Consider the following 14,645-nt stretch of genomic DNA (forward strand, 5'->3'; position numbering starts at 1 on the left):
GAGCAGCGCACGGAAACGCCGTTTACCTTCCCGCCGGAGCGGTACCTATTTATCTACTTGCACTTTGACGTGCTTTCGAACTGCTAGGTTGGCAGGAGCAGGGACCGAGCAACAGGAGCTCACCCCGTCGCGGGGATTCGAACCGCCGACCTTCTGATCAGCAGGTCCTAGGCTCTGTGGTTTAACCCACAGCGCCACCCGCGTCCTGATGGGATATGTAGTCCGACAACAACTGCAGGAAAACCACAATTTCCTATCCTCAGGCTAGAAAGACACGCCTGCACTGCTGAAATTAGGCAGATCCTCTTGTGTTCTTATCTGGAGAGTTTTAAGTATTCATGCTACATTTTAAACCACAACAGCAAAGGGATGGTTTATCCCTTTGATGTTGTATGATGCCTAATGGGCTGGCAACAGAGGCAACCTATGTTTTATCTACACGCCTGTCAGTTCATTACTGTACATGGAACAGCACTGTTGGGTAAATATACCTGATCAAATAAAGCAGAGTTATTTACTGGAGCAGATACTGAAAATAACTTCTATGGGGCTGTTAGCTCTAGAAAGGGCGGGAGAGAGAGAGATAACGCTGGGTATTATTTCTTAGCATCTCCCATTTTCATGAGCTGTTTGGTTTTACAAGCTTGGAAGAAAGCAAAACAAGATAACATTAAGTCTCCATTAAAACATTTTAAGGCAACTGGAGAAGTCTGATGAGCTGCGGTGAATCCAATCTCGCACAGAAGGGCGATATGCTCATGGGAGCTCGTTGGAGTTTGCAATCCCTTTTCTGAGCTGTGGCATACATAAGCGATATTGTATTGCGTTATTTATTTATTTATTAGCTAGATCCGGACGCCAGCTCGTGACACAAAGTCCTCTGAGTAGCTTATAATAAACTGGTATCAACAACAAATTAAAATGCAGAACGGGCCATAAAATCGAAACCCGACCTAAATACAAGGTAAACAAGAATCACAGCAATCTCAAATTTACAAACTGAGAGGATCAGACTATGTGAGCTATTTAAAAGGTTTGGGTGAAAAGAAAGTCCTTTACCTGGTGCTGAAAAGACCCCAAGGGTCATCTAGTCCAACCCCCTGCAATGCTGATGAATCTCCACAAAAGCATCCATGACAGATGGCCATCCAACCTCTGCTTAAAAATCTCCAAGGCAGGAGAGGCCACAAGCTCCAGAGGGAGGGATACAAGCTTTGTGTCCAACTGGTACACACCCCAGAACTTCTTGTTGAAATCCTGTAACTTTCCATGCAACCAATGTTTGGAGGAGGGGATTTGTCCCACTTTTGGTGTTCCTCTCCATCGTTCAGTCCGGACACTGAGATCCAGCGCCGAGGGCCTTCTGGCGGTTCCCTCATTGCGAGAAGCCAAGCTACAGGGAACCAGGCAGAGGGCCTTCTCGGTAGTGGCGCACGCCCTGTGGAACGCCCTCCCACCAGATGTCAAAGAGATAAACAACTACCTGACATTTAGAAGACATCTTAAGGCAGCCCTGTTCAGGGAAGTTTTTAATGTATGACATATTAGTGTATTTTTGGTATTTGTGGAAGCCGCCCAGAGTGGCTGGGGAAACCCAGCCAGATGGGCGGGGTACAAATATTATTATTATTATTATTATTATTATTATTATTATTATTATTATTACTACTACTACTACTATTACTATTATTATTATCTTCAGATGGAAATGACGCTGTAAAACTGGAGAAGCGTTGCAGAACGACAAATAAAGTAGAATGGCTGTGGATAATCCAGTATAACTCCGCCATTTCTTGCATCAGCAACACGTTGCAGAATACAACCACACACAGAAAACCCCCATGAATCTGGAGAAGCTCATTGGAAACCTATTGTCTTATACTGGGTCAGACTGCCGATGCATCTAGCTCACTACTGCAAGTAAAGGCACAGGAAGCTGGCTATCTTTCCAAGTGCCATTCTGCATGTCCCCTGACATTGCTGATCTTCCCCCTGTGCATTAGCTGCCACCTCTGATGGCTTTTCTCGCCACATGCCTCATTCCCCCCCCCCCCGCGCACACGCCATCTACTATCGGGCGAGCATGTCAGCTGCTGGGCAGGTGCACAAATGCACACTGAGAAGCAGCATGCAAGAAACAGCAATTAATATGGCCATCATTAATATGTCCGTTGAGTCAATAAATTGGAGGATTAAACTTCCTTCCCACAGATCCACTGCAAGGTCAAAGGTGGGGTAGAGGAAGGTTGGGGAAAGGGTGGCAATTCACACAAACCAGCTTGTTGATGTCAGATGTAATGGCAAACCATGGTTTCTATGAAAGTTGAAGCAGCAACGTTAAGTATGGGTGAGTGCAATGTCTGTTGTAAGAGGTAAGAAGTTATAATAGCAGTAAAATAAAGCTTAATGTAGAGCAGACCCTGGTCTACAATCCAGGTTTTTATAGCTCACGCAAACCACAGTTTACTGATTTCAGGTGTAATGGCAAACCACAGTTTCTATGAAAGGAGAATATAACATTAGAGCACTCAGTGCAAAGAGAGAAGGAAAGACAGGGTGATGACCACAGTGTTCATTCACGTTGCACAAAAACAAACCACCCCCCAGTGTTTCATTGATGATCGGCAGATCTATCAAGATACTAACAATCCACATATATTATAAGTGGATGGAAAAGCATTCTGCGTACTTAACAGTGGTGCATTTCTGCAAGTGGAGCTTGACATATGTCAGGGCGAAAGGAGGGGAGAAGATGCACCTTTTAAAATTCTGTGCAAATATTAAAAGGTCCATGTATCCCATCCTGCTTTGCTTCCGATTCCTCAACTCAGGAGGTCCGCCTCCCAAACTTGATGGCTACAGCTGCAGGCTGAGGATGCAATTATTCCTCTGTGTGCTTTGACCCCCACAGTGTCTCTTTCCTCCCACCCCTGCACAGAGGCACTGCAAAGATTATCCTGGCAGATAATCTTGGCAGACAAGGGGACTGGGGCTGCTGAGCTGGATAACAGGGAATTGTTAATTCAGCTTCGCAAGGTGCCTGCCGGTTTCCCTACATCTGCCTGTGCATCCTTTGCTGCCGTGAGTAGCAACCCTCCCCACATAAAACCAAAGGCTGGGAGCAATTCCTTCTCTGCTGCGATTGTGCTGCAACTGGATTTGAATTGTGGTCCAAAGATTTGGAGAGCAGCAGGTGGAGTAAGGAAGGCAGAAACCTAGCCTATTTCCTTCTGTGTCACCCTCCCTAAAGGAAAACGACTAAACTCATTTGCAGCAACAAGCAAGCAGTATGCCAAAAAACCAAACAGTGTGGCTATGTTTAGTCTGTGGGGTGGAGGGTGGGAATAGATGTTGCTTTCAAGCCTTTAAAAGATGAAAAAAGCTGCTCCTGGAAACGCGTCCTGTTGTCTCCCCTGGTAACTGCTGCATCTCATGCGAACCCTGGAATCAAAACTTGAAATTCTTCACTATTGCTCTCTCCCTCTCCCTGCTCCCTGCACTACCCCCAATGCTATATACCGTATTTTTCCATCTATAAGATGCCCCCATGTATAAGACACCCCCCTATTTTTGGAGACTCAGATTTAAGAAAATGGGGAGGAGATGTATCCGTGTATAAGATGCCCCCAATTTTTGACAATATTTTTTTAGGGGGGAAACCTAGTCTTATACAAGGAAAACTACAGTAATTATTTATTAATAATAATAATAATAATAATAATAATAATAATAATAATAATAATAATAATTTCTACCCCGCCCACTCTGAGTGGAACATTTCAACGGAACATTAGAAACACGATAAAAATTCAAACATTAAAAACAGGCGTCCCCAAACTTGGCCCTCCAGATGTTTTGGGACTACAACTCCCATCATCCCTAGCTAACAGGACCAGTGGTCAGAGATGATGGGAATTGTAGTCCCAAAACATCTGGAGGGCTGAGTTTGGGGGTGCCTGATTAAAAACTTCCCTAAACATGATATATTCATATTCACCTTGTATTCAACCCAAACCTACCCGTCCATTGCTAGAATACTGGACACTGCTCAAGTTAGATTAGACCACACAGCATGATGCAAAATGAAGTTACCAAAAAAAGATAAATAATCCTATTATTTCTACGGTTTAATAGGAAGCCCTTTCGTGGGAGCCCAGGAATCAAGGAATGCCATCACTCCATCTATTTTACTATGTACAGTGGTACCTTGGTAGTCGAACAGCTTGGCTCCTGAACAAATCGGCTCCCGAACGCTGAAAACCCGGAAGTGAGTGTTCTGGTTTGTGAATATTTTTGGATGTGGCTTCCGCTTGAGTGCAGGAAGTTCCTGCAGCCAATCGGAAGCCATGCCTTGGTTTTTGAACAGTTCCGCGAGTCAAGCGGACTTCCCAGAATGGATTAAGTTTGAGAACCAAGGTTCCACTGTCTTTTTGTGTCTTTTTAAAAGCTTTTATTTATACTTTCCAAGTTTATACATTTCATTAGTTTTACAATCAATTTAACATTTCAAAGTTTGACTTCCTTCCCCCCTATTTCTGCAGTTCCTTAAATTTATTATTTAATAACTTCTGCATATCCAAATTCATTTAATTATCTACTTTAAATATATAGTCTTATGAAACTGCAGGTTGTTACAATAATCCTGCTAATGTTTTTATCTGTTTGCAATTTGCCTGTAAATATCCAATAAACTATTTACGTTGTTTTATAAAAAGTTTGTTATCTTGATTTCTTATTCTTCCGGTAAGTTTTGCCATTTCTGCATGTTCCGTAAGTTTTTGTAGCCATTCTTCCTTTGCTGGGACTTCTGCATCTTTCCACTTTGGGGCAAGCAGCAGTCTTGCTGCTGTAGTAGCATACATAAATAAATTTCTATAAAATTACGTTTTTCGTGCTTTTACTTTGTATTTATATGAGAGCCGGTGTGGCCTAATGGACTGAATGTTGGACTACGACCTGGGAGACCAGGGTTCAAATCCCTACTCAGCCATGAAGCTCATTGGGTGACCTTGGACCAGCAACCATCCCTTAGCCCAAGGATGAACTGGGGAGAAAGAAAATCATGTACAACACCACCTTGAGCTTCTTGGTGGAAAACACAGTAAATAAATGTATTTTTTTAAAAAAATAATTACCGTATTTTTTGGTCTATAAGACTCACTTTTCCCTTCCTAAAAAGTAAGGGGGAATGTGTGTGTGTCTTATGGAGCGAATGCAGGCTGCGCAGCTATCCCAGAAGCCAGAACAGCAAGAGGGATTGCTGCTTTCACTGCGCAGCAATCCCTCTTGCTGTTCTGGCTTCTGAGATTCAGAATATTTTTTTCTTGATTTCCTCCTCCAAAAACTAGGTGTGTCTTGTGGTCTGGTGCATTTTATAGAGCGAAAAATAAGCCAAATGCTTTGAACTGTCCTAAGCTCTACAGAGAAAGGGGAGGTATACCATTTTAATAAATAATTACCGGTATCTAGTTCCGTACTGCCAACACCAACTGGGAGAGGGTCTTTAGGGCTTCAGGCCGGAGGATTTTCCAGCGCTGCCTCGAAATGACGGGGTTCGAACCTGGAAATTTCTGCACAGAAAGTCAACGTTCTACAGCGCCTTCCTTTGTGATACTGAATTTTACAGAGTTGCTGCTGACACAGCAGCTTGCTGTTGAGCCAGGATTAAGGAATCTCTGGAGGGGCTGTGGATAATAACGGTATTGTTGTAAAATGATAAATTAAGCCTTCCTACATGGGCCAGGGGTGGGAGGGAACACGAGCCATAGCTTAAGTCCCCATGGAGATTGTCTACAGCGGTTTGCATGCCCAGAGCATCACTAAAATGACAGCCCTGGGCTTTCTAAGGTCCTGCGTATGCCAAGTTGGAAAGAAGCCCCACTGAATTCAGCGGCGCTTACTTTTGAGTAAACATGCCCTGGGTTGCACAGTTGAGCACAGCAAAACCTTCTCAATAAGCTGAGGGAGGCGGACGTTTCGGGTTTTGCATGTTGCAACAGGTAAGAAATGGCTGGTTATTCAATTAAGCATTTTATTTCTTTCGGGAATAATTTTTATTTGATTTTACAAGTGTAGAATTATAACAATACAAAATACATATCCCCATTTAGAGATTTCTATGAATCTCGAGACTTCCCACCCTCCCTTCCGTGGGTCCTATTGTCAACCTTTTCAATTGCATATTATTTCATAATCCGTATTATATCTCTCTCCATATTGTCCATGGTACTTGCTACATAACAAGTGTTATTAGAATCCTGCTAATGGTTTCATCTGCCAACAGTGGTCTCCTAGATAAGTTATTTTTAAAATTCCCATTCTTTATTAAAGTTTTTGTCTTCTTGGTTCCTGAGCTTTCCTTGCCATTTTAAGCTTTGTTGTATTTCTACAGCCAGGAGCAGGACTCATGGGATTTCCTACAACAGGGGTCAAAATTATTATTTTAGTTAATAGTATTTCTTATGTCTGTAAGTCGCCTTATGGGTGGGAAGTCTCTGAAAGAGAGGCTTAAGATAAAATGCAACAGATAAGAACAATGAAAACCAGAGCACTTAAAACAACGTACTGTAACCGCTAAAATTGTTAACTAGACTGGTATCCGGCATTATTTATTTATTTAGCACGATTTATATACAGTGGTACCTCGCAAGACGAAATTAATTCGTTCCGCGAGTTTTGTCGTCTTGCGATTTTTTTCGTCTTGCGATTTTTTTCGTCTTGCAAAGCACGGTGTCGGGAAAGTTTTGGAAAAGCTTCAAAAATCACCAAAGTCTTTAAAAACCTCAAAAAAGGCTACCACACCGCGTTCTATGAGTTGCTCCTCGAAGTCAAGTCACAACTGTATTAACGGTGTTAAGAAAAAGGAAACAAACTTGCAAGACGTTTCCGTCTTGCGAAGCAAGCCCATAGGGAAAAACGTCTTGTGAAGCAGCTCAAAAAACAAAAAACCCTTTCGTCTAGCGAGTTTTTTGTCTTGCGAGGCATTCGTCTTGCGAGGTACCACTGTACAGTGGTACCTCTGGTTGAAAACGGGATCCGTTCTGGAGGCCCGTTCGCAACATGAAAAGTCCGCAACCTGAAGCGCCGTATCTGCACATGCGCGTGACATCATTTTGCACATCTGCGCATGCGTGAGCGGCGAAACCCAGAAGTAACCCTTTTCGGTACTTCCGGGTTGCCACGGGACGCAACCTGAAAAAAGTAACATGAAACAAACGTAACATAAGATATGACTGTACCGCTCAATAATCAGAATCTCTAAGTGTATAGTATAAAACATTACACTAAAAAGCATAGCGTAAAATATTATGCACATTGTTTTGGGAGCTGGGGGTGGGACCATGTGCTGTTCCTGCCCCCGAGGAAGCAGCAATGCGCGACATGCACACTGGTCAAAAGGCTTGTTCATATTGATCCCTAAGACTCGCAGGGGTCAGCAAGCTTTTTCAGCAGGGAGTTGGTCCACTGTCCCTCAGACCTTGTGGGGGGCTGGACTATATGGGGGGGGGGATGAACAAATTCCTATGCCCCCACAAATAACCCAGAGATGCATTTTAAATAAAAGGACACATTCTACTCATGTAAAAACATGCTGATTCCTGGACCATCCGCAGGCCGGATTTAGAAGGCGATTGGGTCGGATCTGGCCCCCGGGACTTAGGTTGCCTACTCATGCCTAAGAGAGACCAGAAATTATTTAGGTATGCAACTACAGCAGCAAGGACTTTATTAGCCCAGAAATGGAAGCAACAGGAATTACCAACGATTGAAGGGCGGCAGACGAAGATGACAGAATATGCAGAGCTGGCAAAGCTGACTGGGAAAATCTGAAAACAGCGGGATCAAGCTTTCCAGAACGGCGGAGGTAAATTCAAACAATATTTGAAGGACAATTGTAAACAATTAACAGCACTAGGAGGACTGACTTAAGAAGACTTGTAATGATGACAACGCTACCTTTTTACATATTCTTTAAAATGCGTAATTGAAAATGGCGTAATGTAATCAGGAAGGAAGGGGAATGCGATGAGAAAATAAAAAATTAAAGTAACCCTGAGACCGGGCGGGGGAGGGGGGGAGTCGACTAGCTCATAGAAGCAAAAAAGTGAAAAAGGAGGAAGTAGTTATATATTGTAAAATGAAAACTTACCGGTAATAAAAATATTATTAAAAATAATAAAAAGAGATAACTTTCAAAAAAAGGGGGGGGGGAAAGGCTTGTTCATATCATGGGATATGATCCACACTCTCATTGTCACACGGTACCAAATTAACCGCTGCAGCTAAAAAAGCCAATGCAATTCTGGGCTGCATCAATAGGAGTATAGCATCTAGATCAAGGGAAGTAATAGTGCCACTGTATTCTGCTCTGGTCAGACCTCACCTGGAGTACTGTGTCCAGTTCTGGGCACCACAATTCAAGAAGGACACTGACAAACTGGAACGTGTCCAGAGGAGGGCAACCAAAATGGTCAAAGGCCTGGAAACGATGCCTTATGAGGAACGGCTAAGGGAACTGGGCATGTTTAGCCTGGAGAAGAGGAGGTTAAGGGGTGATATGATAGCCATGTTCAAATATATAAAAGGATGTCACATAGAGGAGGGAGAAAGGTTGTTTTCTGCTGCTCCAGAGAAGCGGACACGGAGCAATGGATCCAAACTACAAGAAAGAAGATTCCACCTAAACATTAGGAAGAACTTCCTGACAGTAAGAGCTGTTCGACAGTGGAATTTGCTGCCAAGGAGTGTGGTGGAGTCTCCTTCTCTGGAGGTCTTTAGGCAGAGGCTTGACAACCATATGTCAGGAGTGCTCTGATGGTGTTTCCTGCTTGGCAGGGGGTTGGACTTGATGGCCCTTGTGGTCTCTTCCAACTCTACGATTCTATGACTCTATGATTGTATTTAAAATGTGGTTTGGGGGGGGTATTGGGTTGCTGATTTTATTTTGATTATGTATTTTGTGGTTTTATATTTTGAAATTATTCTATGAACCACCCCAAGAGCTCCGGGTATAGGGCAGTATATAAATTAAATATATCATCATCATCAACAACAACAACAACAACAACAACAACAACAACAACATTTCGCAATGATGGGCACTGAGGTCCTCCTCTGAGAGCCTTCTGGTGGTTCCCTACCCTCGAGAAGTGAAATCAGGGAACCAGGCAGAGGGCCTTACTGGTGGTGGCGCCCTCCCTGTGGAACGCCCTCCCACCAGATGTCAAGGAAATAAACAACTACCTGACTTTTAGAAGACATCTGAAAGTAGACCTGTCTGGGGAAATTTTTAATGTGTGATGTTTCACTATGTTTTTTATATTTTGCTGGCAGCCGCCCAGAGTGGCTGAACCAATCCACTCAGATGGGGGGCATATAAATAAGAAAATAGTTGTTGATGTTTTGAGGCCAGGAAGGTGTTCTTTGCTGCCTGTTATGAAAGTTGCAATAAAGTTCTGTCGCTGTTCAGAAACCAAGAAGGTTGTGGAAAGCCTTGGATGTGTCAGTCCAGAGACACTGGAAGTCCTTACGAATTTGCGCCAGGAAATGAATTCCAGGGAACAGCATTAATATTTATGGCAACATTGTTTTTAACCATCCCTGTATAAAAATAAATAACAGAACCTAGGTCCAGATGGCGTGCTGAGTGGCATGAACACAGAGAACACGCTCCAGCATCGCTCTTGCTGGTGAATAATCTTCATGAATTTACTGGATCTGCCTCAGACTGCTTCTTATTCTTCGCCTTCCCACCAAACAAAAAAACAATTTCATTATATTATTATTAACAATAATTTTTGGCAAGCCGAACTGCCACTCTCTGAGAAAGGGACCAGGAATCAGACAAAAGCCGTGATGTTTTGCTGTCCGTTTAAATTAGACGGCTGTTAGGATGAGATGGACTCTTAACCATTTTTGCAGCGGGCCATACGGAAGGAACAGGTGTGAACTCTCCCGACTTCTCACAGCTCAGATTCTCGACTGAAATATTTAAGTGCCTACGCATTAAATCAAATGTTCCCTCTGGTTTGCGATGCAATGCCCGTCACAGAGCTCAGGATAGAAGCAGAATAAATGTGCAGGGGGGGACGGGGGCAAGTCTAACACTGCAGTGGTTGCTGCTCCCCATCCTCACATAAACCCATTTTACTCCTAATGAATTTCGGTAAATACACACACTGGCAAAATTGAAACAGTGCACATACCGAACTGCATGTGCTGATTTATGCAAATTTAGTATCAGTCGCTGGCTTCCTGCAAGGTTGCACTGGAGGGCTTTCAGGATATTTGACAGTGTCTTCTATCTGAAAGACTGTCTGGTTTAAAAGGTACAGAACCCCAGGGAGAGCCCCAGAGTCCATCAAGTAACCGTACAGTGGAATCCCATACGTACCTACTCAGAAGTAAGCCCCACTGAATTCAATGGGACTCACTCCCAGAACCGCAGCCTTAAAATGTTCTGCCTCGTGACAAGGAAGAGTCTTGTGGTGCCTTAAAGAGTAACAAATCTATTACAGTGGTACCTTGGGTTACATACGCTTCAGGTTACAGACGCTTCAGGTTATAGACGCCGCTAACCCAGAAATAGTACCTTGGGTTAAGAACTTTGCTTCAGGATGATAACAGGAATTGTGTGGTGGTGGCAGCGGGAGGCCCCATTAGCTAAAGTGGTACCTCAGGTTAAGAACAGTTTCAGGTTAAGAACGGACCTCCATAATGAATTAAGTTCTTAACCCGAGGTACCACTGTACTTTGAAGACCACTTAGAAGTCTACTTGGGCATCAAGCAGCATATAAATCGACAACTGACGCTGAGTTGTACCCAAGTCATGACTAACTTCAGTCCACTGATTTCAACGGGTCTTCTTTTGAATATGACTTAGTTGGATGCAGCCTAATTGCAACGGTGAGAATTTCACAACAAGAGTTCCTTGACCTCTGTAAGCAGCAAACAACCACACAGAACCACACGCATAATAATGATGATATTGCATGCCCAGAGGGAGTGCTCTTAGATGCTACAGCAGGCATGAAGGAGATCCGGCATCCCAGGGAATGCCAATTTCGGATGCACCCCCATGCAGGTGCCCCAGGGGGCTGAATCTTTGATGCTAAGCATTCCATGTACACAGCACACTTTATACCAATGCTAAATATCAGCAGAACAGCCAAAATGAAAGCATGCAAAATATACAGGCAGCGCAGTCCATTCTATCTGCTATGTTACACAAAGTAAGTTCTTGTGACAGTCAGCTCCGCCGATTCTCTCTCTCTCCCTACCCCCCCCCCAGAGAAATAATCTATTTTACTAAGGCTGCAACCTTGAACTGGAAAGCAAGCATTGTTGAAGTCTGCGGGGCTTACTTCCCAATAAACATGTTTTGGATGGTGTCTGTACACATACACTGCTTGGGGGTTCAGTCACGCACGTGAGTAAGGGACGCAGCAGATCACTTCGTGAACAACAGATCCAGCCCATTTTCAAAGCACCAAAAGTTCACAATATGATACTACTGGCTGCATGTGAAACGCTGGAATAAAAGGCCATTTATTTCAGGGATTAAAGGAAAGGTAAACACAAGCACTTCCTCCAGCGACAGGAAGCAACAGGAGTGCCCATCTGCCGAATCAATAAGAGAGGGGTGGGAGTGAAACAAGACAACACCCTGATTCTAAGGTAGACCTTGCCGGTTTCAGTGGTACTTATTTTCAAGCAAATGGGAAAGATGGAGTGTGTGTTTTCGGATGCAATGATACTGGGTCCTGCTGCATTTGGGAAATAACATCCCTATCCCCATTTCCCACAAACACCTCCCCCCCACCCCACTCGTTATCAAATAAGAAACCAACACAATGAACAATCAAGCCATTATGCTTTTGTCAGCTCTTTTGAACTCTAGTCCAGCCGCATGAAGGAAGCATCAGAAAATCACAAGCCCTCCCTCTTTCTTCTCAGGCATCCAGATTTAGCCAGCATAAAAGTAAAGGCGTTGCTTTTCTTTCTTTAAAAAAGGGGGGGAGCTTTGGAGAGGATTCCAAAAGAAATGTAAAAGAAATCTCTTTCCAGTGCCCCCTTCCCAGCCTTGTTTAACTACTGATTTCCTGCAATCCTTTTAGAAAGTTTGAATGAGATGGATGAATGCACTCATTTTTAAATTAGGCAATAGATTTTTTTTTTAAAAAAAAAAACCATAGTAGAAATGGATGGTTGAATTAGAAAAACTACTCTTCTTTGTTCCTGAGAATGTCTGTCCCTTGAGACTGGCTCGGCTTTCTTGACACAAGGGACTACGCAGCAGATTTCTTGGGAGTGTGTGTGTGGGGGTGTACCCCCCTTGAAATTATAACCATCAGGGAAATCCACCCTTCCCCTTTTGCACTCACACATGCACCGTGTATTCCTCAACATTTGCCTTTCTTTTTCCATGCAAAGCCACTTTTTTAACCAGTGAAAAGCTCTGAAAACAAAAACATTATTAATTCTGAATCCATGGCGCACAGAAAAGCAGGTTGGTTTGGCAGCTTGCATTTTGGTTCAAAGCCTACGTAAAAAGGCTGAACATTTACCCGTGTCGACGCAAAGGCATTTAGGTTCTATTTCACAACAAAAGAGCAGACACGGCAAAGTCAGTGTGTGTGGTGGTGGGAACTGTTCAAAAATAATGTGTTGCGCCTGCACCAGACACACACATACAGCACAGCAAGCTGCAAATAACCCTGGACAGTATCCTGCACAGGGCAGCTTGTGCAGGAGGAAACCCAGGAGATCAGAGAGGGAGGAGAGCCCAGCCCAGCCCAGCCCCAATGCAGCTGCTCCTGCTACAGACAGCAATGGGTGTCCTGTTGCATAACTGGGACCCATCTTTTCTCCCATCCACTCCCACTCCCAAACTTGTTCCACACAAGTTTAATACTGCAAGATTGCATAACGGGGACCCAGATCTGTTCCTTGGCAGGTGGGAATTAAAAGTAGAGCAGGCAACCTCTTCAGTCACAGGAGATGAAGGGATGGAAAAATCCTTTCTTTCCAACCTCCACCCGCCCCCAAAACTATTATCTCAGAAGCTGAAGCCTCTTCAGTTCCACAAACAGTGTGGGCACACACAGATAGAGTCCTGAAAATAACTACTATCTCCAACCTACTACCCCGCCTCAAAAAAAAGGGAGTGGGGGATTAGCTTGTTGAATGTGAAAGTACTGGCTGCATCTACTTGTAAAAGCAAACCAATGTTTATTTCAATTTGTTAGTTTTCTATCTTGCTCTTCCTCCAAAAGGGGTCCAAGAAAATAGCAAAAACAGTACAACTAAAATGGAAATGGAAACATGTTTTTTAAAATTTAAGAGCATCAGAAAACATTAAGAGCATCGAAGAGCATTTAAAGCCAGATGTGCCGCCACCCCAAGGGAGATGAGAGTGTCCCAAAGGCCCTCTTCAACGAGCCTCACAGAAAAATTAATCAAGGGTGGACACTGGAATTTATTAGAGAGAGACACTAAAGGGAAGATTATGATGCAAGCTGACCCCAAGGTCTGGGCAATGACTTCTGCCTGGCCAGAGGATTTACATACAGGCGAGGGTGTGTGTATGAAGGATTTGGAGGGGGGGGTTAAGCAAACAAACGCCACCCATTACATTTCCGGCTGAAATGCTCCCCCACAGCCCCACAGCACGTAAACTCCACAGAACAGGCCAAAGAGCGCATATAAGGATGAACCCCAAAGAGCCTTGTGGAACTTAGTAAGGAAACCTGGTCCCTTTTCCATCTCCAACGGCCTTGATTTCCCACCGCCCTTGAAACCCCCCAGGAATCCGGCCAGGACCACCTGCCGCGAGAGGCGCGCCGCAACGTGGCTAAGGCCCTTTGTAGCATCTCTGGGTACCTCGCCTTTCCTTTTTACCTGTGGATGCAGTCGCCATGGGAACGGGCGGGGGTTCCTTGGAGAAGCCGAACGCCGCTGCCCCTGCGCCTTCGCCGTCGCCGCGCCTCGCCGGAGCTCCGGCGGCCGCGCTCTCGTCCTCGGCGCCGTCGCCAACCCAGTGCTCCCCGGAGGAGCTGGGGCGACCCGGCGGCGAAGACATCCCGGCTGGGCTCTCTCCGTGGGTCGGAGGATGGGCGAGGAAAGGAGGCGGCGGCGGCGGCAGGAGGAGGGAGAAAGGGCGGCGGCCGCGGGGAGCCTCTCTCGGGGCGGCTGCAGCGCGAGGAGCTCCGCTTGCGCCTCTTACGCAGGTGCAAATGGCTTGTGGAGCTGGAGTCTGCCAGCCTTTGCGTCACCCTGTGGTTGGCATATCACAGGGCGGCTGGAGGTGGGGGGGGGGAGCAGCCTGCCTGCCTGCCTGGCCCCTTTAACTGCTTCCACTCCCTGGAGCAACACCTGCAACGAGTTCAAAGAGGAAAATGGAGGAACAGGAAGGCAAGGAGGAGGCCGGGAAAAAGGCGCACGCGCGCGCGCAAAGGAAAAGGGGGTGCCTCCAAGATCCGGGCAGTGATGGCCACCAAACTTGGGTGTCCTTAAAAGAGGACTGGCAAGTTCCAAGGAGGTGGGAACGCCCAGTTTATGGTGGCGGTGTGTGCGCTGCCCCCCAGGATTGGAGGAGACAGCAATGGTCCTCTAGATGCGCGTTTCTGGAAACCACAGTTGGGGA

At 45.1% G+C, this 14,645-nt stretch overlaps 1 protein-coding gene across 3 annotated transcripts in view; it reads right to left on the reverse strand.

The window, feature by feature from the left end:
• The window catches only part of RTN1 (reticulon 1), a 127,902-nt gene extending 113,586 nt beyond the window's left edge, over nucleotides 1–14,316 (reverse strand). For all 3 annotated transcript variants that reach the window (XM_082217549.1, XM_082217548.1, XM_082217550.1), the window contains exon 1: nucleotides 13,901–14,316. In XM_082217549.1, coding sequence (XP_082073675.1) covers nucleotides 13,901–14,081 — 181 coding nt within the window. In that variant the 5' untranslated portion in view covers nucleotides 14,082–14,316. The remainder of the gene's footprint in view (nucleotides 1–13,900) is intronic.
• Nucleotides 14,317–14,645: the final 329 nt, after the last annotated feature.

This window comes from Podarcis vaucheri (assembly GCF_965113315.1).
Source record: "Podarcis vaucheri genome assembly, chromosome: 1".
Lineage (NCBI taxonomy): Eukaryota > Metazoa > Chordata > Lepidosauria > Squamata > Lacertidae > Podarcis > Podarcis vaucheri.